The sequence below is a fragment of the Phycodurus eques genome, chromosome 8 (assembly GCF_024500275.1).
Source record: "Phycodurus eques isolate BA_2022a chromosome 8, UOR_Pequ_1.1, whole genome shotgun sequence".
In the NCBI taxonomy this organism is placed as follows: domain Eukaryota; kingdom Metazoa; phylum Chordata; class Actinopteri; order Syngnathiformes; family Syngnathidae; genus Phycodurus; species Phycodurus eques.
The window spans coordinates 30,719,641-30,743,460 of NC_084532.1; the positions used below are offsets into that span (position 1 = coordinate 30,719,641).

General features: G+C 50.9%; 1 protein-coding gene across 4 annotated transcripts in view; it reads left to right on the forward strand.

Annotated features, from left to right (window-relative positions):
• nfia (nuclear factor I/A) overlaps nucleotides 1-23,342 on the forward strand; it is a 47,761-nt gene extending 24,419 nt beyond the window's left edge. For 3 of the 4 annotated variants that reach the window (XM_061684025.1, XM_061684027.1, XM_061684028.1), the window contains exons 3-11: nucleotides 6,082-6,147; nucleotides 8,096-8,170; nucleotides 10,047-10,164; nucleotides 11,914-12,038; nucleotides 12,274-12,321; nucleotides 14,694-14,860; nucleotides 15,173-15,338; nucleotides 15,910-16,001; nucleotides 18,222-23,342. In XM_061684025.1, the coding sequence (XP_061540009.1) occupies nucleotides 6,082-6,147; nucleotides 8,096-8,170; nucleotides 10,047-10,164; nucleotides 11,914-12,038; nucleotides 12,274-12,321; nucleotides 14,694-14,860; nucleotides 15,173-15,338; nucleotides 15,910-16,001; nucleotides 18,222-18,236 (872 nt within the window). In that variant the 3' untranslated portion in view covers nucleotides 18,237-23,342. The remainder of the gene's footprint in view (nucleotides 1-6,081; nucleotides 6,148-8,095; nucleotides 8,171-10,046; nucleotides 10,165-11,913; nucleotides 12,039-12,273; nucleotides 12,322-14,693; nucleotides 14,861-15,172; nucleotides 15,339-15,909; nucleotides 16,002-18,221) is intronic. The other variant, XM_061684026.1, reaches the window with a different exon arrangement.
• Nucleotides 23,343-23,820: the final 478 nt, after the last annotated feature.

Below are 23,820 nucleotides of genomic sequence, written 5' to 3' on the forward strand. Positions count from 1 at the left end.
GGGTGGGCCGCGTTGAAGAAGGAGCCCCCCCCGCCCGCCCGTTAAGTTAGGGAAGTCCCCGCACAGGATTGCTCAAGTATGTTGTATTTCTATTTGTATTTCTCCGTCAAAGACGGAAATCTGGTCACGCGTGTGAAAGCGGCGACCTTGCCGCAGCGTTGCTGAAAATAATGTATCTAGAAAGTGAGAAATGGCCGTTTCCATCTTCAGGCGGCCACGCTCTCCATTAGCCGAATGGGCTGAGTCACCGCAGCGCGCGAATGTTAATGAGGGCCGGAACCCCCCCGCCCGCCCCGGACACCCCGCGCGCACGCTCCGCCGTGCGGCTTTTATCTCTCGATGCGGGACATCGTCGTCATCGTTGACTTGATCGAGCGGCGCTGCCGCTTTATGAGCCCCCCCCCGCCCCGCCCCGCCCCGCCCCCTCACTGCGACAACAAGACCGCATGTCCGTCACAGGCATCACCGGGAAGTAGATCGGTGCGGCATCGGAAGAAGTTCCGATGGGTCAATCTTGAAAGACGACGATGATGACGACGACGGTTTCGTTGGCGAACGTGTGACGACAGGCGCCGTCTGCAGGTGGCGAGCGGCATCATTAGCGTCACTAGGGTTAGCATCCGGTTGGAAATGCCCGAATGAATGACGTCAACATTTCACTGTACTTTATGCCCCGCCCCCTGCCCCCACGCAAGCCATAATCCCCCCAAGTAGACGGGAAGCAACCGAATCCCGCCGCAATAATGCGCCTCGCTTTGAGGATAAGCCGCCTGATCCTCGTTAAGGTCGTTAGCGGCCGCGAGGAGACGCACGCTAGCCGCGCCCGCAAGCTAACGCTAAACGTTCGTACGCCTGGAATATTGCACGTGTGCTGCGCTCGACTCTCGCTTTTAATTCGTATGTCGCGCTTGGCTGTCTTGTTGCGGCTCGAGCTGGTGTGCTAATTGACTCGCTGAATCGTGGTGCGCTTGAGTCATTGACCGACTCTCATTTTGTGGTCGGCTCTCACGGCGCTCACGTCAATGTCGAACGGCAACCCTCGCATGACACCGTCGCACGGCGCCAGACTATCACGGTCGACTCACGCGGTACTTTCGTGTCACAGTCGGTGCACGTGGTTTTCGTGTCGAAGTGAACTCGTGTGTGTCTCTCTCTCGCGTTGCGCGTAACGCTGAACTCTCTCCACAATTGGATCTGGGAATTATTCTGTTTGGGATGAGATCGGGTTCTGCATGGGAACTGGAACCGTAGTGAAAACATTTGGGTTTTCCCAAACCAGAAACTGGAGACGAACGGCGACGTCCGTGCGTTTCTCAGGGTTCCCGCGACGTCGCCTCGCGGTCCGGCAACGGGTCCCTCCCGAAAAGAGCAAAGGCGGACTACGAGAGGAGGATCGAGTCCCGTCTCTGCAGCGGGGACTCACGACGCGAGCGGCGAGCGTTACCGAGCGCCCCGAACGGCGAGTCGCGAGCAGATGAACCGAAGGGCCTCTTTGCCGGCTCTGAAAAGCACAGCGACGCTCCCCGACCCCCGTCGGGTTCTCCCGGGAAAAAGTCGAGCCCGGCGAATCCTCCGGCCCCGACGGACGGCCGCCGAGGTGTCGGGAGTTGCGCCCACCGCCTCTCGTTCGTCTCGAAGTCATTCGGGCCCGCCCGAAAACCGCCGCGATCGTCCCGGCGTCAAGAAGGCGTCCGCGGTCGGCCTTCTCGACGCCCGCCCCGTCGCCCTCGCCCCAGGAACCATCGAGGCCGCTTCGCCGGCGCATCGACGACGGCGTTCCGTTCGCTTCCGTCGGGACTCTCGCGTCATCCGCCCGCCCGCGCTCGTCTCCCGTTCTACTCGTAGTCGACTCTCGCGGTTCTCACGCGCCGCTTGATTCTCGCGTCTCATGTTCTTGTTGAAATTGACTTCGGATTTTGGAGCCGCCGATGTTTTTTCGTTCTTGTCGGTGTCGCCGGCGGGCCCTTCCCTGCCCCGCCGGGCCTCGGGCCCCTCCTGCCGTACAGATGCAGGTACAGATGGGACCCTCGTACCTGCCCGCCCCCTTCTTCCCCCCCACCTGATCTTCTAATGCATAAATATGTAATTTGTTCATCTGTCCGCATGAAATATGCAGATGAGAAGCACGCGCTTGTGATTGTGTTTTTCAGGGTCGTTATTGGCGCCAACAGGCAGCGCTCACAACGCTAACGCGTCACACGATCGGGGGGCATCGACGCGCCCCCGCCGATCGCATCGTCAATCTTGCCGAGCTTCACCTCGACCTCCACTTTGCCCGTCCGCCCGAACTTGATTTACAACAACGTCTTGATGATGTCTCACGCACGCGCACGCCGGCTGTCACTCGAAGGTTGTCGACGCGGCGAGCGAACGAGACGCCGTCTTTTAATTGGGAGCTTTTATGAATAGTCACGAGGACGCCGGATTAACTTCCTGTTTGATGTTTGCCGACGCCATCGCGCTGCTCGTTCGTTGCCAGCCGGGGAGCGTGCGTACGCCCGTGTGTGTACGTGTAAATACGGGAGCATCATTTTGTTAGCGTGTGCCTGCAAGTGTGTGCGTGCACCTGTGTGCAAATACGTGTGTGCGCGTTTGTACGGCCTCCCAGGCAAAAACAAATGAAACGTTTTCCTCGGTGGCTGCTGATCTTCGTGTCTTCGTGCGCTCCGGTCGTGACCCTCGGTGACCCCCGGCGACCTTCGGCGACCCTCGACGTCGACCCCGATCGGAGCGGCCAAAACGAGCGCGTAGCGCCGGCGTCACGTTTGGAACCGAGCGGGCGGACGACCGCCGCAAGAAAAAAAGTCGGGCGAGGAAACCGGCGGCGCGTGCACGTGAGCGCGTGCACGCGCCGCATTGGAGAGTCGCTCTAATTAAGGAAAGTGAAGCGGCGAGCGATCGATGCGCACATTCATCAATGAGACTCCGCCTACCGGACGCACGCACGCTGGGCTCGGGCCGCGCCCAGGCGCCCGCGTGCGCGCGTCAGCGTTTTACTGATTCAACTGGAAAGGCTTTTCAATTCTTTCCGTCGCCCGTATTTGTTAATAATATGGAAAAACATATTTGTAACATCTCCTTACATTTGCGTGAACAAATGTATTCCATTGTAAAAAAACGATTATGAAATGATCAAACGATAACGATATTAGTTGGTTATACATACATCGATCTAAACATGAATTTGTCGCATCTCCTCAACAAGGAAAGAACATTTGGTTTCCTAAAAAAATGAAATGGGTGAAATATCCTGAACTTCGTTTCAAATGTACTTGAATTGTATTTATAGTTTGATGAATCCGTCATGTGGCTTTTAATAATACTAATGTCCGTTTGCGAATTTGCTCCCTGAGGAGTCTTCGCAATTAACGCTCCTCTATCGAGAAGTATACAGTTGTGCTAAAAAGTATGAATATATTTCTAAGCATGACCGTATTGGCTGAGATACATATTTGTCTAAAAAAATGCTTCTCTCACGATTCTGCAAAGAGAAATAATTTGGGTAATCCGAACTGACCTAAAACAGAAAAGTTTAGTCGAGTTTCATGTCAGAGAAAAAGCATAATGTGTCTTTTTATGCGGTCGGTCATACACGGTCATGTTAAAAACAAATATAAATATTGGCACCTGAATGTATAAAAAAAACATTTGTTGATTGTAATGGTTTACACACACACACACACACATATGATATATATATATATATATATATTCTATTATGTGGGTATATGAATTTTCAGTCTTGAAAAATTATAAAATTCTAAATAAAATAAAAAAATAAGAAAAATAAATAAATATATATATATATATATATATATATATATATATGAAAGCTGTTTTTGTTATAATTTATGATCTCGCCATATTGCATTGTACAGTTTGCGTCTCAGCCTTTCATAAATTTGCTCCCCGAGGCGTCTTCACGCTCTTGTTGGATTTCTGAACATTTGCGTATGCGTCAAGAGTGGCGCGTCTTGGCGTGCGTGCGGGATTTTTGAGGGTGAACGACATCAACTCAATGGGAGCCAGGCAGAGTTCAAAGGTCATGTGCATTCATGTAGCGCAAAGTTGGCTCGTTTCCAAGTTTTCCTTCGCAGTCGCTATCAACAACAGCAACATGCTACCCGCAGCTCGCTGACCTTTGCCACTCAGATGGCTACTCTGTGTGTGTGTGTGTGTGTGTGCGTGCGCATCTTTTGTTCTCGCGGAAGGTACAAGATGGCAGCCGCTCAAAGGAAATAGACACAAACTTCAAAATGGTTGCCAGTGATTTAAGATGGCTGCCAGCCTGCAGAGAGTGGGTGTGTGTGCGTGTGCGTGTACGCACCCCCACACACGCACACACACACACACACGCAGACTAGGGCATGGGGTTACGTTAAAAATTGTGACGGAATTGGTGTTTGTGTTATTTGAGTGTGTGCATGCATGCGTGTGTGTGTATAAAGCTAGCTAGATAGATAGCGAGCGCAGGGTGTGTTTGTATTTCCGCTCGGCGTCGCACAGCCAGGCGGGCGGGAACGTCTGAGAAAGAAAATCTGCCAGGAACTAAAAAACATTCTTGTACGGAATGTCGAATGTTTGTGTTTTATTGACTTGATGATGTGCACGCACAGGCGGCGCGGTGGCCGACCGGTTAGAGCGTCAGCCTCACAGTTCTGAGGACCCGGGTTCGATCCCCGGCCCCGCCTGTTTGGAGTTTGCGTGTTCTCCCCGTGCCCGCGTGGCTTTTCTCCGGGCACTCCGGTTGCCTCCCACATCCCAAAAGCGTGCATGAATTGGAGACTCTAAATTGCCCGTAGGCGTGACTGTGAGTGCGAATGGTTGTCGGTTTCTATGTGTCCTGCGATTGGCCGGCAACCGGTTCAGGGCGTACCCCGCCTCCTGCCCGATGACAGCCGGGATAGGCTCCGGCACGCCCGCGACCCGCGTGAGGAGAAGCGGCTCGGATAATGGATGGATGTGCACGCACACGCACACACGCGAGCCAGCTGACGGCGTCTGATTTTCCCACCAAGTGAGGCCTCACTTTCCTTTCCAATCACGTGGAACGCACACACATATTTCACACACGTAACACACAACGCACATGCACGTATGCATGACATGTGCACGCACACACAAGAAACTCGCACGCATACATACATAAATACAGTACACCACACACACAAGTACACAATACACACTCACACACGCAACACATATGCACATACACACAGACACAGAAGACACTCATATACACACGCACGCACTTACACAACACATACACACAAAAAACACACACGTGCACACACTCACACGAAAACGCACACAGATATATTCACAAACACTTTCACAGACGCACACGAGACAACACACTTGTAAAAGTGGTTAAGGCGTGCGCTTTTATTTTGAAGGCTTGTGAAGCAATTGAACGAGGCTTTTATTGTGAAGTGTGCGTGCTTCACTGTTGGAGGGGGGGGGGGCACGGCCCGCTACGCTACGCTCCCACACCTCATTAGCATATTTCGGTAACCTGGATGCGGGCGAGCGGGCGGTGTGTGAAAGTGCTGACCAACACACGCTCATCACCCCCCACCCCGATGACACACACCCACACGTCTCCCTCCTCTCGTTGTCATGGTTACGCTGATGCTTTTTGTTTTAGGCTACTCGAGCACACGCACGGACGCATGCACACACGCGCACGCATGCATGCACACACCCACCCACACACTGTGTTCTGAGTTTGAATTCCCAGCATGCTTTGTGTATGTTGTGTGCGTGCGTGTTTTTGTGTACGTGTGGTTTATTGTATGTATGTGTGTGTGTGTGTCGCGTGCACGTGTGGCAGCGTTCATACAGTAAACGTGACCTTGGACCTGTGCGTTGGCGCGCGTGCGGCGGGCGTGTTCCTTCTCAGCGGCGCCTCCTGCAGGGTGGCGTGCGATAAAACAATATTTTCAATATTTCTAAATGCGATGGAAGCGCCGCCACGGCCGCTAAACGGTGAGCGCGCGTGCCGGGAAGGCCGACGCACAGCCGGCGCGATGTGACGCGCGTGTCACGTGACGCTCACGCGTGTGCGTGTTGTGCTTGCAGAGGGCGGCCAATCGGAGAGCCCGAACCAGGCCGGCGAGTCCGACATCAAAGAGCAGACTGAAAATGGTGAGATGCACGCGCACACACATACACACACACGCGGGGAAAACGAGGGTGTCGCAACAAACAAATAACAACAACAACAAAAATCTAATTGAGCACATTTTTGTTGCATTGTTGTTTTTCTGTGGGCAAATGTTTCCCGTGCTGAAACGGGTCACGCTTTTCCCAAAATGTCAAATGGTGGCGGCCCACTCAAGTCCACGTCTTGCATAACGCTAAAGACAAAAGTGCGTGACGATAAACAGCTTCTGAAAAACGCTACCAGGTAGTTACAAAATTTGCACGCGTTGCCCTTCAAACTTTGCGGATACTAGTGCAGAAATCAGCCCGACTACTCAATGAAGCCGTTACACACTACACACATAACGGTAAAGACACGCAATAGTTGCCACACGTTGACAAATTCATACATATTCGTTCATATCTGAGAAATAACATTTATTTTGCTGTCTGCTATGGTGTCAATGCAAAATGGCTGCCTCACGACAGATCCCTCTGGTGTATTTCGACAACATGGTTACTCCTAAAGACTGCCCGAGTGACATTTATTGTCGCTCCGGCGTATTATACATAGGTATGGGGGGGGGGGGGATTGCCCATTTGATAAATGTATGCCGCCACTTAGAGGTTAAGAGAAAGTTGTACACTTTCATTTTAATATGCCAGCACCACCTAGAGGTTTTGAAAAATGGGTTCGCTACACTTTCATTCCAATATGACAGGGGTACGTACATAGGATTGCATATACGTACAGTTGTGCTCATAAGTTGACATACCCTGGCAGAATTTGTGAAATATGTTGTTTTTTTTAATACCACTGATGACTGAACAACAACCATCATTCATTTCTTTATGGTTATGTTTCGTTTGATGATAATGCTTTTCTGAAATGTTTGACAGTTTAATTTGAATCCCATTAAAATAAAATTCAATGTGTTTCGCCAAACCTTCCTGGTTTTTTTCAAGAATTGTTCACATCTCACAAATTCTGCCCGGGTAATCAAACATATGAGCACAACTGTTTTCTCATTTACTAAATATAAGTAGGGTTGTGAATTTCAAAAGAAGAGCAAGTCAATAAAAAGAAAGTCATACATGTTCAAATGAAGTGCTTAACTTCAGAATAATTCTTTGAAAAAAAGAACAAAATAGAGAGAGAGAATACTTCATGTTTTGATCATATGGGAAGAAGCAAAATCATGCATTGTAAAAATGCATTATACATAGGTAGAAGGGTTTTGCAGAATTTTGAGGCCCGCATTGTACACGAGAAATGACGGTAGGTTAATTGGAGACTCGAAATTGCCCGTCGGTGTGAATGTGAGCGCGAATGATTGTTTGTTTCTATGTGACCTGCGATTGGCTGACGACCGGTTCAAGGCGTACCCCGCCTCCCGCCCGAAGATAGTTGGGATGGGCTCCGGCAGCCTGCGACCCAAGTCACGAGAAGCGGTGAACACAATGGATGGATGGAAAAGAGGAGAAAAATGTCCTTTCGCATCGTCACAAAACACGTTGCAAATCATTTGGGACGCCTAACAGGAAAGACATTTTCTCATTCAAAGTTTGAAAAGTATTATTGACAATTCCGCCCCCCCCCACCTTTTGAAGGATAATGATAATGATACATCTTTGAAATCTTCATATCAGTCAAAGGAATTGATTTTCCAAAAGAAATTGTGTGAAAACGAGCCACGGAGACAAATATCTGCACAAATGGCGGCCGACGCGGCACGGGGGCGCATTTCGACTCCCGATCCCCAAGCACAATCGGAACCGATCCCGCCCGCGGTTTGCGCTTCCGGTGACGTTCGATCGGGACGCTACACGTGCGCAAAGAACGTACACAATATGCCTTGATCTTCACCATCAAGCCACCGTGAGAGTTTCCCATAATTCCTATGATGAATGGTAATCATAATATTCCAAATCTTTCTTGTGTGTGTTTCAGGTCATTTGGGTTTCCAGGACAGTTTTGTCACTCCGGGAGTTTTTACCGTTTCCGAACTTGTGCGAGTCTCACAAAGTAAGCAAAACACGACCCCTAGGATGCGTGTGATGGATGGTGCCGGTGGGCGGGGCCAGGCGGGGGGCGGGGCCGCGAGTGCGCCGATCGACAGGCCGCTATAGATCTCGCTCTCTCTCGCTCGCCCGCCCGCTCGCTCGCTCTCGTGCCAGTCTGCACTTTTTAAAGGTCGTCGTCCTCACGCGCCCGCTCATCAAAACCCCCCGGGCCTCGTTCGCTCGCATTTCCTGACTGCTCATTGGCTGCAGCTGACGATGTCATTAGACTTTGACAAAAGTCGTCATAGCAACCGCGATTCTGGAATGGCGTCATGTGACGCGTTTGCAACTTTGGAATCCGTCAGTTCCACATCAATCAAATAACTAATAATGGAACACACACACGCGCATATACATATATATATATATATATATATATATATATATATATATATGTATATATATATATGTGGGTGGGTGGGTGTGTGCGTGTATGCGAGCGAGCAAGTGCGCACACTAACGTGAAACGAGAAGACAACCTATGCTTAGTTTGGTCACCACGACAACGCTTCCTGAGCTTCACTTCGGGTTTGGGACCAAAAGTAGCGGGACACGTGAATAGGGACGTCTGGGGGACCACACACACACGCGCACGCGTGCATCAGGTGACCTTGGCGTTGTTCAGCCATTACACAATTCATTGGCAGGCCAGCGCGCGTGTGCGTGTGCGCGTGCGGATCAATATTCTATTAAAGCGGCACACAGCCGGTGAGGGGGGGCGGGGCCACTCGTGTAGGGTACTTAGTGGGATTGGTCGCGTGACTGAATGTCTGCACCACCTTGACTTCATCATCATCATCATCATCATCATCATGTGGCCTGCCGCTCACCTACAACTTCCTGTTAGCCACATTAGCACAGGCTCCCTAAAGCAACCCATAAAAACTAATGCCGAGAAAATAACTTTAAAAAATACACGCACACACAAAATCTTTCTGTCCTTCTTCCCTTCCTTCCTTCCTTCGTTGATCAAAATTAAGATTTTATTTTAGTATTCCATCTCCTAATAATCCAACAATTCAGACCTGCACTTCAAACTGCGCGTGTGCGCGCGCCGGCGACGTGCACAGAAGGCTCCGCCTCCGCGCAGGCTCTCGTCAGGACTCGTCCGCCTTTCAAAAAGCTGTGAGGGAGCGCGTCGAGCGGGGGGCGGGGCGGGGCGGGGTTCGGCCATCTGGATTCTGGAGGCCGATGCCGATGTGTGGCAGAAAAAGAATCCGGAACGGATGAATCGGCCCATTAATTTAAAAAGTCATTTCGGACCCTTAATGCTTCCGACAATTAAGATCTGAATTACAGGCAGAACATTTGACGCTTTTTTAAAAGCTTTTTCTCCTTTAGTTTTTGCTCGACTTTACAACAGTACCAAAAACATGCACCCAAAAAAAGTAATGAATTTCTCTTTAGATTTCGGCCATCAGCGTATGCGGAATAAGTCGAGTCAAGTCTTGAGTCAAGTTATCGGCAAAAGGCGATTTATGCAAGCTTAAGAAATGACAACTTGCACACGCTCCATTTTGATGGGATCTGGATGAAGACGTTTGCAAAATGCAATTTTTGTTGTTTTGCTGCCATCGTTTGTTATGCTGATTGTTTATGGTTTAGTGAACTGTTTTTGTTTTACTCTTTACTTCCTGCATTGTTTTCCCCCCTTTATGTTGTTTGTAATGTGTTAACGTGTAAATGTTCTTTTTAAATCTGCCGATATTTGCCAATTGGAAAAGTGTTGGCCAACGAACGGGTCGGGCCTAATTTCAAGTCTGCGCAGTTGAGGAACAACCAAAACTGTGTGTGCGTGTGTGTGCGTGCGTGCGTGTGTGCGCGTGCCTGTTGGTCAGCTCCCATCGCGGCCGGCACGGGTCCGAACTTCTCGCTGGCCGACCTGGACGGCTCGTCGTACTACAGCGTGAGCCCCGGCGCCGTGCGGCGGCCGCTGCCCAGCACCTCCTCCTCCGGGTAAGAAACTCTCACGTTAGCGCAACCTCCGCCATTAAAACTCCTTCCTTGCCGGCCATTTTCAAAGCAGAGTACTTTCCGGCAATTCGACCCGGAGAATATCGTTGCCTTCGTGCGACAATGGAAGCGGCCGACCTACCGAAAGAAAAGAGTCGGCTCTCCTCTTTCGCCATCAAGAAAACGTTTGTTTCGCCCTTCTTGAGTCATCAGCAGGAGAACCAAAAGCGACTTCAAAGCAGAGAAAACAAGCTTTCTATGAAAACAAGCATGACTTGACGCTGACATTTTTTGCACCTCAAATGATCAAACAACAAAATTATGACTTTTGATGGCATAATAATTGATTTACAGATATACGAGAAACGCCGACTCAGCGCATCGCCGGAGTTGAACGTCAGCGACGTTTTCACACGCCGTTCGTCATTCGCTCCGTCAACCGCGACATCTTTCCTCACCGTGGCGACGCACGCTCTGTTTCCAGCGCGCATGTATACGTGCTCGGTTGTCGTGCGAGGTGCCAAAACCCGTCCGACTTTCAACTCATCGGCGTTTCTCAGCCTCAAAATCGACGCGAAGAGCCGCGAGTCACCCTCGAACCTTTAGCTCAAATTTTGATCTCAAATCCAAAGGGATGAAACGCCGCCATCTACAGGCATCGGTTGGTCGTTGCGGTGGTGGCGAGATCCTCTTCCACGCCAACCTGTTGAAAAACGATTATATCCGTCGGTGGCAGTAAACGCTTGGATTCCAGTTTATGATTCAACCTCCCTCGGCGGGGAATGCGTTATTAGAGATGCTGCGGAACCTCAATTTGACGGGCTAATAACATCCACGAAAGCTGTTTATCTGTTCATTTAAAGCGCTTTTTTGTGTGGCCGAAAAACACTTGCACAGTACACAATTACTACCGTAGCTTTCATGAGCCGCCAGGTCGGCTTCCTTTTTCACCTGCGTCACGATCGGATGGCATCCAAAAGGCGAGAGTTTGACAAAAACAATAAACCTCGCGAAAATCAGTTGACGGTCGAGCAAGTTACGAGCGTCGCCCCTGCCAACAACGGCGGCGCGACCCGGAAGCACGGACACCGGCGTCTGCCTGTCGATTGCGCCAGAAAAGCGACAATTCTGGAACGAACAATCTTTTTGAAGTCCAACCACAACCAGACACGATTTTCAGTCCGTTAAATCCGAAGTCTGTTAAATCGGGGTTCCGCTGTTCTTCTTGGATTCCATCGCGACTGTCGGCTCCCGGCACGACTCCCGCAGCCGGGCTCCTTCCGCTCATCCGGCTCGTGGCGGCCGGGGTGGGGGGTTTCCCCGTCTCTAATTGCTATTCGCAGCCCCGCTCGTGGTCGACTGGTACTTGGCAATTCGACGGGCTGGCGGCGTAGAGTTCGATTCGTCCCGTGGCTCGCTCGTCCGCGAGAGAGACAGCGAACGAGATCCCGGCCTCCGGCGAGCTTGATGTTGTTGCGCTTGTGAGGGCTAAAGATGTCAAGTTTCAGGAGCAAAGGAAGCCTACTCGGCCTCAAATGCCGCCGCGCCATCTCGGCACGGCCGACAATACAGGAAAGTCAAAGTATTCACGACACCGAATATTGCAAAATGTCAGTCAACAGCTCGAGGACGTTTTTTCACGGAAACGTTTACAAGGCAGGCGGATCAAAGTACGTACGGCGCGGGGCGACGTCCGCCAGACGACACGACCTCGCAGATCTCACAGTTGTGTGCGCGCGTGTGTGCGTGCAGCTCTGCCAAGCGCATCAAGTGCATGGAGGAGGACGCCGACAGTCCCGGCGACGACCCGTATTATCCCGCTCAGGGACGCTCGCCGGGCAGCGTCGGCCAGGCCGGCGGCTGGCATGAGGAGCAAGGTACGACGCACGCACACGCACACGCAGTTAACGAAGGCGCTCCCGGGAAAGGTGGCGACTCGGTCGTCACGGCGACCTCCACACACACACGCCGTGCCGACGTGCGTTTGCGTGGTGGTGGTGCCCTCTGTGTTGATGAGTGGAATGTTCACGCTGCTTCTCTTCTTCTTCTTCTTCTTCTTCTTTTTCTTTTTTGGCTGTTTTTTTTCCTTCTTTTTCCTCGCCGGGAAAGCAGGATATAAGCTACGCGGCTCGCTAGCTAGCTCCTTCATCTCCCGACAAGGTAAACACTCGACAGCGTCCGCCCTTCTTGACTTCCTTCCTTCATGTCTTCGTTCTTTCTTTCTTTCCTGATTCCTTCAGTCCTTCCGTCTTTACCTTCCTTCTTTCCTTCCACCTTCCCTCCTTCTTTATCTTCTCATTCCTCCCGACATTTTTTTGTCCTTTCCTCCTTCCTCTCCGGCATCACAACTTCTCCACCCACGCTAATGACATCATCGAGCCGCTCGTTGATTGACTGCGTGTTTGTCGCGTCGCGGGAGGCTCCTCCTGTCTCTCGTCGGTCGCTTGTATGTGATGGGCGGAGCCAGAGGCGGCCGGCCCCGCCCATAAGCCTCCGGACGTCTCTGTGCCCTCCCCGCCCCCCGCTTATTATGTTTAAAACAAAATGGCGCTGACGAGCAAAGTCACACAGGAAATCACACACCAGGTGAAATGAATTATTATTGACACAGGAAGTGACACGGGAAGTGACATGGGAAGGCACAGGAAGTGACTGGAGGTGGGGATCGAAGGCGAGCGCCCGGCGACCGGGCCTAGCCCGAAAGGGTAACGCGGGTCCCCCTTCCCGTGGGCTCACCGCCTGTGGGAGGGGCCGTAGGGGTCGGGTGCAGTGCGAGCCGGGCGGTGGCCGAAGGCGGGGACCTCGGCGATCAGATCCCCGGCTACAGAAGCCGGCTCCGGGGACGTGGAATGTCACCTCTCTGGCAGGGAAGGAGCCCGAGCTGCTGTGTGAAGTCGAGAAGTTCCGACTAGATATAGTCGGACTCGCCTTCACGCACAGCTTGGGCTCTGGTACCAGTCCTCTCGAGGGGGTGCCTCTGGATTGGCAGACTGGGGTGGTGGTCCCCCATTTTAAGAAGGGGGACCGGAGGGTGTGTTCCAACTACAGGGGGATCACACTGCTCAGCCTCCCCGGTAAGGTCTACTCAGGGGTGCCGGAGGGGAGGGTCCGTAGGGAAGTGGAATCTCATATTCAGGAGGAGCAGTGTGGTTTTCGTCCTGGCCGTGGAACAGTGGACCAGCTCTGCACCCTGGGCAGGGTCCTCGAGGGCGCGCGGGAGTTCGCCCGACCGGTCTGCGTGTGTTTTGTGGACTTTGAGAAGGCGTTCGGCCGTGTTCCTCGGGGAGTCCTGTGGGGGGTGCTTCGGGAGTACGGGGTACCGAAGCCCCTGATACGGGCTGTTCGGTCCCCGTACGACCGGAGTCAAGAGTTTGGTCCGCATATCCGGCAGTAAGTCGGACTCGTTCCCGGTGAGGGCTGTACTCCGCCAAGGCTGCCCTTTGTCACCGATTCCGTTCATAACTTTTATGGACAGGATTTCAAGGCGCAGTTGAGGCGTAGAGGGGTCCGCTCTGGTGGCCTCAGTATTGCATCTCGGCTTTTTGCAGACGATGCGGTTCTGTTGGCTTCATCAAGCCGTGACCTCCAACTCTTACTGGAGCGGTTCGCAGCCGAGTGCGAAGCGGCCGGGATGAGGGCGGCGTGCCCTCTCCGGCTCGGGGATGAGATCCCGCCCCCAGTGGAGGAGTTCAAGTATCTCGGGGTCTCGTTCACGAGCGAGGGGAGAACGGAACGGGAGCTCGACGGGCGGATCGGTGCGGCGTCTGCAGCGATGCGGACTTTGTATCGGTCCGTAAAGAAGGAGCTGAGCCGAAAAACGAAACTCTCGATTTACCGGTCGGTGACCTCAGTTTCTAGCCTCGTCTATGGTCACGAGCTGTGGGTCAACAGCATCCCGGATACGAGCGTCCGAAATGAGTTTCCTCCGCAGGGTGTCCGGGCTCTCCCTGAGAGAGAGGGCGAGAAGCTCGGTCATCCGGGAGGATCTCAGAGTAGAGCCGCTGCTCCTCCGCATCGAGAGGAGCCGGATGAGCGTCTGATTCGGATGCCTCCCGGTGAGGTGTTCCGGGCACGTCCCGCCGGGAGGAGACCGCGGGGAACGGCCCGGGACACGCCGGAGAGACTACGTCCTTCGGCCGACCGACCCGGGAACGCCTCGGGATCCCCCCGGAAGAGCCGGACGAAGTGGCTGGGGAGAGGGAAGTCTGGGCGTCCCTGCTGAAGCTACCGCCCCCGCGACCCGACCTCGGCTAAGCGCTAGAAAATGGATGGATGGAAGCCATCGTGCCGTCTCCGCTTCCGTCTTCGACATCATCGGCGCACACAGACACACACGAACACACACAGGCACGCATACACACGGGCACGCTCTCAATGCCCATTGAGAGTTGAAGCGCACGAGTTCGTCGCTCGCTCCCTTTTCTCCGCACGTGCGAGTGTCTCTCGCCCTTCCGACTTGACGACGGCCCCCGCGCACGCCCGTCGTCCGACGTTTGACTGACGGCCGCGCGCGTGTGTCCGTGTGTCCGCAGCCGGCCCCCACGCGCCCCCGTCCGGCCTGCACTTCTCGTCGTCGCCCATCCTGCAGCAGCCCGCCGCCTCCTACTTCTCCCACGCCGCCATCAGGTACCACCCGCAAGACCCCCTCAAGGACTTCGTGCAGCTGGTGTGCCCCGACGCCGCCCAGACGGCCGGACAGGTGGGCTTCCTCCACGTGAGACGCGTGCGCACGGAAACGCACGCACACGGATGCATATGCACACACGCACACGCAGACACGCAAACTATTACACGTCTTGTGTATGGAGTTGTGTACTGCAGTATTTGTGTGTGTGGGTGCGCGTGTGTGGTCAGTGGATATACGCGTGTGTGTCTAAACAGCAAATCAATACCACCTCACGCACGCACGCGCACGCACACACACACGCTCGCAGCCGCATCGTGAGCGACTCGTTGTTTATTACGCGACTCGTTACGATGATGACTCCCGTCCCCTTCGCCCCCCCCGCAGCCCAACGGCAGCGCCCAGGGAAAAGTCCACAATCCTTTCCTGCCCGCGCCCATGCTGCCCCCCCCGCCCCCGCCGCCCATGGCCCGGCCCGTCCCGCTGCCCGTCGACGCCAAGCCGCCCGCCGCCTCGTCCGCCGAGGGGGGGGCCGACTCGCCTTCCTCGCCAAGTGAGTGCACGCGCACGTCGACGGAGGATGACAGCGATGCTGACAATCGCTCGCAAGTTGTTGTTGTCGTGGATGTGATAAGTCGGAGGCCGACGCTTTCCCTTAACGGCTCATTTTCATATCCTTTGATCAATTAGCACTTGTGTTTTCTGCCGCCTTGCCGAGCTTCAAGACCTATTTTCAAAAGTTCCTTTTAAGATAGCAGATCTTATTCTAAGAATCGGATCGAGTCGGTTCATACGAGCTCGGTGAGATGTTTTCACTCGAAAGAAGATTGCTTCACCGGGTAAGATTCGGCGTTTTTGGTTTACGGCCGCTTCTCGATTACGATCCGTTTCGCGGAAACAAAATTGAACGTGATTAATATTGAAGAGTTGGCCGCGACCCGTATTATTGGGTCAAAACCACTTTTAACACACCTCGGACCGCAAGATGGCCTTCGAAGACAGAAGATGGTCTTCAACGGGCCAAACGCGGACGAAAGGGCCCGATTGTCTCCACGTGCGTCCGGGGCCCGCGTCGCAGCGGACCCGAGAGTGACCCGTGCCGATGTTTTCCTTGTGCTCCGCAGCGTACTCGGCCCCGCCCGCCGGCTCTCCCGCTCAGCGATTCGTTAGCGTCGGGCCGCGAGACCCCGCCTTCAACATCCCGCAGCAGCCGCAGGTAAACGCCCGCGCCCGCTCCCGGATGCTAACACGCTAACGCATCAGCTTCCGCTGCGTGTGTGTTTTTGTGATTTATGAACATTTCAACGAACATACACAAACACACACACAAGGGCAATTAAAAGTGAGGACGGTTAGTGTTATTTTGTGTTAGTGTGTAACTGTTCGTGTGTCAGTGTCTGTTTGTGTGTTTGTGATTGTTGGTGTGTGCGTTAGTGGCGGTAAACAGAAGCGGCTGGCCTCACATCACCACGGTGACACGCTGGCCTGTGTGTGTGCGTGTGAATGGGGGGCGGTCTTGGCCGTGGGGGGCAGACGGCAGCTTCTTTGTGCGGGAGCGGGCACGGTGCCCGAGGCGGGCAGCGGGGCGGTTGTCGTGGGCAACTACGGCGGTTGCCCACGGAGACAAAGATGGAGAGCGTGGGGGTTGGCGCCTCTTCGTGCCAATGACACACACGTATGAACGAACACGTGCACACAAACGCGCACACATCAGTTAAGAGTGTGCGCTCTATGAAAGGTGCGGTCACCATGTTGAATGACATCATGCCAAAGACGTTTGTCTCGTGTGTGTGTGCGTGTGAGTGTGTGTTCCACGTGCGCATCTTCAAGGTGACTGCGTGCGCATGTGCGTGTGTGCGATGTGCTGAGTCAGCTCGACGCATGCAAAGAGAGAGGTTATATTCGGTTGAAGAAGACCGCCACGTCACGTATGTTCGCGTTCACGTCTCACACACAAACACACCCGCACGCACACACTTAGCATTTGCCTTCTATGTTAATGACTTAGAGTTATGACGCTTCTTCATGTCATCTTGACTTATTCGTGTTATCTTCCTCATCGTCAGCCTACTGACAACATGACTGCACACACACACGCGCGCGCTCGCAGGGAGTGCGTTTTCAGGACAGTCTGCAGTGCAGAGCGAGGAAGAAAAGTCCCAACGTCAGCAAGTTGTATTGATTAAAAACTAACCTTCCACTCTTCTTCTCCTCCTCTGTCTCACACGCGCACACACACACACACACACAATCAATCACTACCAGACTGCAGACAAAGCCTGCAACACACACACACACACACACACACGCGCACACACACTTTATTACCAACTTTTACTTTGACTTTTTTCCAGAATGCATTTTCTGAATGATTTGTGTGCGTGTGTGTCCGCGCCCGTCCGTGTGCGATGCATGTAAAGAAAAGGGGATGCGGGGAGGGGGCGGCGATGCGGTTACCTCGGCGACGGCGGTCACGTCCCGGGCCGTCCGGTCGCCCCTAACGACCGCACGTCATCGAGACGGGACAGCGAGGACACGTCGACTAATACACGCACAGACACGTGCGCACAAAAACGGAGGTTTACGAGAAAGTGCCTCGGAAGTGATCCGTCGGTGACTTTTGAAGTGCCTAGAAGGTGACTGCAAAAGTGATTAGTCACTGACCGGAGGTTGACTAGTAGTAGTAGTCTAGAAAGTGCCTCGAGGATGAATAGAAAGTAATTAGTTGGCGACTCCAGAGTGACTACAATTTGATTAGTCTACGACTAGAAGTCGATTAGTAAGTGACAAGTTGGTGGCTAAAGAGTGACTCAATGGTGACTAGTTTGTGACCAAAAGTTGACAAGTGGGTGACTAGTTGATGACTAGAAAGTATATAATATATAATAGGTTGGCAAGTGACTAGTTGTGACTAGAGGATGACTAACAAGTGATTAGAACATGACAATAGGTTGGCTAGAAGAGAACAAGAAAGTGACTCGTTTGTGCCTAGAAAATGACGAGTGCAAGACTTGTGCAAGTGACGAGAAGGGGATCGTAAAGGGACTTTCTATGATAAACTAGTCAATTGCTGACTAGTTTGTCATAGCAAGTTACCAGAGGATGACGAGAAATTAACTAGAGGACGACTACAACGTGACTAAAAATATGGCTAGTCTCTGACGAGAAGTTGACTAATGGGTGATGACTAGAAAGTGATGACAAAGTGACTGTAGGTTGTCTAGAAGGAATAAGAAAGTGACTAGTTTGTGACTCGGGGCTGACTCGAAAGTGACAAGAAGGTGATCGTAAAGGGACTAGAAAACGACTCGCTGGTCATAGCAAGTTACCAGAGGATGAGTTGATTTGAAAAGTGACTCCAAAGTGAGTAGAAGTTGACTCGTCGCTGGCTAGTTGCGATGACGTGCCGCTGACGCAGTGTTGTTGTCTTTGTCAGTGGTACCTGGGCTAACTTGGACTCCAGAGGCTCCTCCTGGCCCCCGCCCACCCGGACGTCCCACCGCCCGCCCGCCCTCCCGCGCCTGACTCCGCCCACCAGCGTCCACTCGTCGGCATCGGCATGGCTAGGGGCGGAGCCGAAACTCACAGCTCCGCCCCCAACACCTTGAGAGGTCCCTTCCTTCCTTCTTTTGGGGGTGGGGCCGAACAGGACCACTCCCCTCATTTGCTATGGCCCCGCCCCCTCAGGCAGGGGTCTCATCACCAGCTAAAAGCCCCCACTGTAGACTCCGCCCCCTTGGGGGCCTACTTCCTGGAAGGAGCTGAGAGTGGGCGGGGCCTGTTGACTCACTGCTGGTTGTCACGTGACCTTGACTCCTCCTCCTCTTCCTCCTCGTCCTGCTCGTGTGTGACACAAGGGAAGCGTATTCAATATGAAATATTGAACATTGGAATATGAAATATGGAATATCCTCGTATTGGAACAAAGTGGAGATGAGGAAAACGTGCAATGTTTGCAAGCTCCGAGCTGCTTTTTTTTTTTTTGGTTTTCTTCTTCCGGAAGTCCGCCGGCACCTCTGGACTCTAAAACAGGATGTGCAAAGACAATAAGGGTCTTCATGATTAGGATTATTGGGAGATTATGATTATCATTATTTGTTGATGGTGTTGATTTCTTTAAGCGTTCCCACTTGGTTGGACTTTAACAAAGTCGTGTACTTTTCAAAAGTTTTTTTTATTTTATTTGGAACTTTTAGCACACAGTCAACCCTCGCCATTGGCCGTTCGCAGCATCCGTCCCGCCAACCGGAGTTCCTTACGTAAGTACACGAGTACTTTAGTAGAAGTACATCCACAACAACAAAATGGCCACGAGCAATATTGTCCCAGAAATGATGGGAGAAACTCTTGGGAGAAATATACGATTTGTTTTCAGAAATTTTTTTTTTTTTTAAATGTACAACTTGTTTCTTTAGAATTCTTTTTTTTCTGAGGAAACGTGCACTTTTTTTCTGGGAATATATGGCATTTCCCCCCCTCAAAAATACATCCTTTTTTTTTTTTTTTTTTTTAAATATGTGGTTTTTGTCCTAAAAAATAGCCTCTTTTTTAAACATACAACTTTTTTAGAAATATGTGACATTTTCTTGAAAATTTGTGACATATTTTACTTTCTTTTTTCTGCTTGAATCCCCCCCTCCCCCCCACACACACATCTTATTTTTAAGCAAATGAATCAAAGTTACTATTATTATTGAGACCTCCATTCAGCTTTTTTGTTTGTTTTTTGCGGCGGGTCTTGTTCCCGAACCCACGCCAATAGCGAGGGTTGACTTTTTATTTTTACATGTTTTATTAGACTTAGGCGACTTTCAGCATATTTTTAAAAACACGGTTTGGATTTGTTTTTTAACACCTTTAATTTGGTGACTTTTAGCCTATTTTCTTCTCAGTGTTTGTTTGCCAGATAATCTTGAAGGGGCGTGGCCCCTCGTGATTGGCCACTCTCAAAGAGACTCGGTCCAATGCGAGCACTTAGCATCAGGGGGGCGTGCCCTGCCTGCTGATGTATAGAAATGAAAATATACATACGTACGACCGTACGTACATTAAGTATCCTATATGAAACACGTGCATGTCGTAGTGTTAGTGATGATGTTAGTTAGTCACATGACATGGCCACTCCCTTTTCTCTCTAAGCTCTGCCTCGTCACTTCTCGCTATTGGTCACCCCCTCCCCCTCGACCCGCCCAGGCTGTCTCGCACACTTTTTGTATAATTAGCGACGTGGCTAGCAGTCGGCGTGAGCAGCTCCGAGAGTCGCGCGGTTAGCAGGCTAGCGCTGTGCTATATTGTGCGACGCAGCGGATAAGGTAACGGCTAACGTTAAGTTTTGATGTTAGCTTCCAGCATGTCCTCTTGAATCATGGTCCGACTTTAGCTTCCAAGGTTAACTTCCAATGTTAGCGTTAAAGAGTTTACTTCTGCCACTTAAGCGTGCTAGCGCTCTCCTGTACTTTTCGATTGAGCAGATACGCTACGGCTAACGTGGCCGCTAATGACGGTTGCCAATGCGGTGACTTGACAACTCATCCATTTTGTGCCTCAAAGTGGTAATCGAATCGGCCAAAGCGGTGCTTGTCAACTGGTGTCATCCTGGGACCCGCATTTTCCTGACACGCTTTAATAGAAGTGAAGAACAATAAAAAAAAAAAAGTATAGCCTTTGAACACAACATATATCGTATTTTTTAAACATAACCAGGCATGCTTACATGTTCGAAGTGTCTTTCAGAGCACCTTATTAACAAACTGAGAATGAACATGACAACTAAATTCTGTACCCCCGCTATTCGCAGGGTATAGTAGTCGAGTGCTGCCACGGCTAATAAAAATCGATCCCCGCTCCCAAAAAGTTTGGAATTGCCTAACGATGCCACAAGCTGGCGCCAAAGCAATATTTGGATACATGGCTTTGGCCTGAGCACAAAAACAGTCAATGCGTACGTCAGTGAATAACTGAGGATAGGTTCCTCCGGAGGAAAGAAAAATCAGCCAATAGCGGGATTAAGAATATGTGCGGGTTCACTGTATAGTCAAATAGAATAGGACCACAAAGTTTCACTTTGAACTTGGCACTGGTCTCCTCTTTTTAGGAAAAAACCTCACATGCTTTGTCCCGCTATGGCGCCGAGGTGGACCAAATATTTGAACCACAAGTATGCATGCCTGTCAAAAGGTTATTTTCTGGCTAAAAGGGATGCACGTTCAAGATGTCACTGTTCCACGCCACACTGCCACATAATTCAAGCAAATATTTGTATAAAAACACAAATATGAAACAGTCCAATGAAAAACGGAATTGAGCATGCCTTCTTCTATTCCGTGACATCATATTTGTATTCCTTTACGCAAACGGGTTTATTACGCGCCATCTATAACTTCATACTTCATATAATCTGAGGACCCCCTTCATTTCCCCCCCTCTTTTATCTGTCCGTGACCCACTTTTGGGTCCCGACCCATCAGTTGACAACCGCCGGGCTCATGGGTCCAATTAACCTAAAAAGCTAACTCGACTAATACAGCACAGCGCCAGCTTGCTAATTGAGTACACTACAAAAACTCCAAATCTTACCGAGTGAGTTGATCTTATTTCTAATCTCATGTTACTGTACTTATTTTAAGACAGTTTTGACTTTTCTTTTTTTTTTTTTTTCAGCAAAACTAAAAGATCTTATTGTAAGAATCTTATCAAGTTCATTCGTACTAGTTCCCTTGGCAAATTTGCTCTCTTATTTTATGGCCAAAATGTCTTGTTTTAAGTGAAAAATCTGCCAATGAAACTCGTACGAATTGACTAGATAAGATTCTTAAAACCAGATCTTATATCTTAAAAACGTCTTTTTGGCTTGCTGAAAGATTTTGCGTATCTGCAGTGTAACGTCAACTCTTTCCCACACCCGCGAGGAAGCTAACACCCACTTGAACTTTTGTCAAATTAGCAACTTGGCTAACGGTTCGCCCAAGCAACTCCAAGAGTTGACATCGTCCCGTTAGCGAGCTAGTGCTAACGGTTAACGCGGCGGCTCGACAAACAAACAATCCATTTAGTGCCTCAAAGTGGCAATTGAACGCAGCTAGCTAGCTAGCTAGCGGGCTAGCTATAATCGGCTAATGGATCTAATTGCCCTAAATATCTCGCATGAGAAAAAAACGTTTACGGAAAGGGAATCAATGTTGATGACAATCAGTCATTGGATGAAATTGAAAAGCTTGAATGAAAATAATAAGCAGAAAAAAATGGAGGTGCTGCTTATAGTATTTCATGGAGTTTGTCGGCGCCATCTTGGCTTGTTTGGAGCGCCGCGCTAGTCACGTGACACAGAAGCAAGACAAAGTGGTCATGCAAAAATTTGCACTTCCTGTCAACCAAAGTTAGCACGCGACCGGCGGTGCCTCCTATTGGTCGGTCCCTAAAAACAAAAAAAACAAAAAAAAAACAAAAAAGAGAAAACCACGCAGCCACGACGATCGTTTCGCAAAGCTGAGCCGTCGTCACGCGGGGCGACACCGCTTCCTGTTTTCATCCTGTGGTCACAAACGAGCTTTAACCGGTCGCAACCGTTTCACCGCATTGACCGCGCCCCCTAAAAATATGTTTACACTTCCTGTCGTGGTTCCTGCTTCCTGCTTCATCCCTCGTGCCATGTGATCGCTCCTGATCAACCACTTCCTGCTCACATGCACCACACGCCACGGAGAACCACGTTAGCGTCTGAAGTTAGCTTCTGGCATCACCTTTAATCTTAGCCTCTGAGCGTTAGCTTTCAATGTTAGCTTCTGAAGTTAACTTCCAAGGTTACCTCCAATGTTAGAGCTTCAGAAACACCAATGTTAATTTCCAGCGTTAGCTTCTGAAGGTTAGTGTCAAAGGTTAGAAGTCTACGTTAACGTCTAAGATTAGCTTTCAAAGTTTACCTCTAACGTTAGAGGTGCGGAAGACCTCTTAGCTTCAAAGATGAGTTTTCAAAGGTGAGCTTCCAACGCCTCCGTTGTTAGCTTTCAGTTTCAGCTTCTGAAGTTACCGTCCAATGTTAGCTTCTGAATTTAGCTATGGAAGGTTATCTCCAAAGGTTAGCATTGTGTGTTAACTTTAAAGGGTAGATTTCGAGGGGAAGCTTCCGATGTTAGCTTCCAGTTTCAGCTTCCGAGGTGAACTTCCCAATGTTATCTTTTAGCGTTAACGTTAGCTTTCAATGTCAACTTCGGAAGTTAGTTTTTTCGAAGGTTAGCTTCAAAGGTTTGCTTCCAAAGCTTACCTCTAACAGCTAAGGAAGTCCTGTTAACGTCAACGTTAGCGTCAGCATTAGCTTCCCGGGTGTCGAAGCAGCGAGTGAATCACAAAGTAACAAATGTGTGAGATTGTGTGTTGTTGGTGTTGTTGTGTGGTTGTTGCGGTGCGGCGGCGAGGACGTTCGTGTACACGCGCTCGTCACGCTGCTTTTTTGTTTTCTAGCGCGGCACTTCCTCGTGGTGTTGTCGTGTTGCGGATGACGATCTTCTCTTTTTCTTTGTCTTCATCATTCCACGCTAATAAAACGCTTGATTACGCAACATTTGACGCTCCCCCCCACATCTTTTTTCTCATCTTTCTTTTCCTTCCGCCACGGCGTCTGTTCCCAGGCGACCGCTCTGTTGGCATCCCTAACGACCGGGCTCCCGAGCGCCCCGTCGCGGGGGGGCGACGCGATCCCTCCGTCAGATCGGGAGGCCTCGCCCCGTCAGCGGCGGACCGCCGTTAACGTGCACGGTTGATGCCGAGGGGAGGTCATGTGACCTTTTGACGTCACTTCCTGATGACGAGCGCGTGAGCGCCAGTTTTTGGGGTTCCGAATGACACGGAACCAGATGAGGGCGTTTCATGACAACGTGTATTTCATTGTAATCTATTACAATACTGCGAGGAAATGTGTCATTAAATGACAGCTGCTTTTGAAATGTTTAAAAATGTGCACATTTTTACAAATTACAATTTTAGTTATATTTGAAAACAATTTTTTTCATTTCCCGTCCTTGTAAAGCCGACGCTTGTGA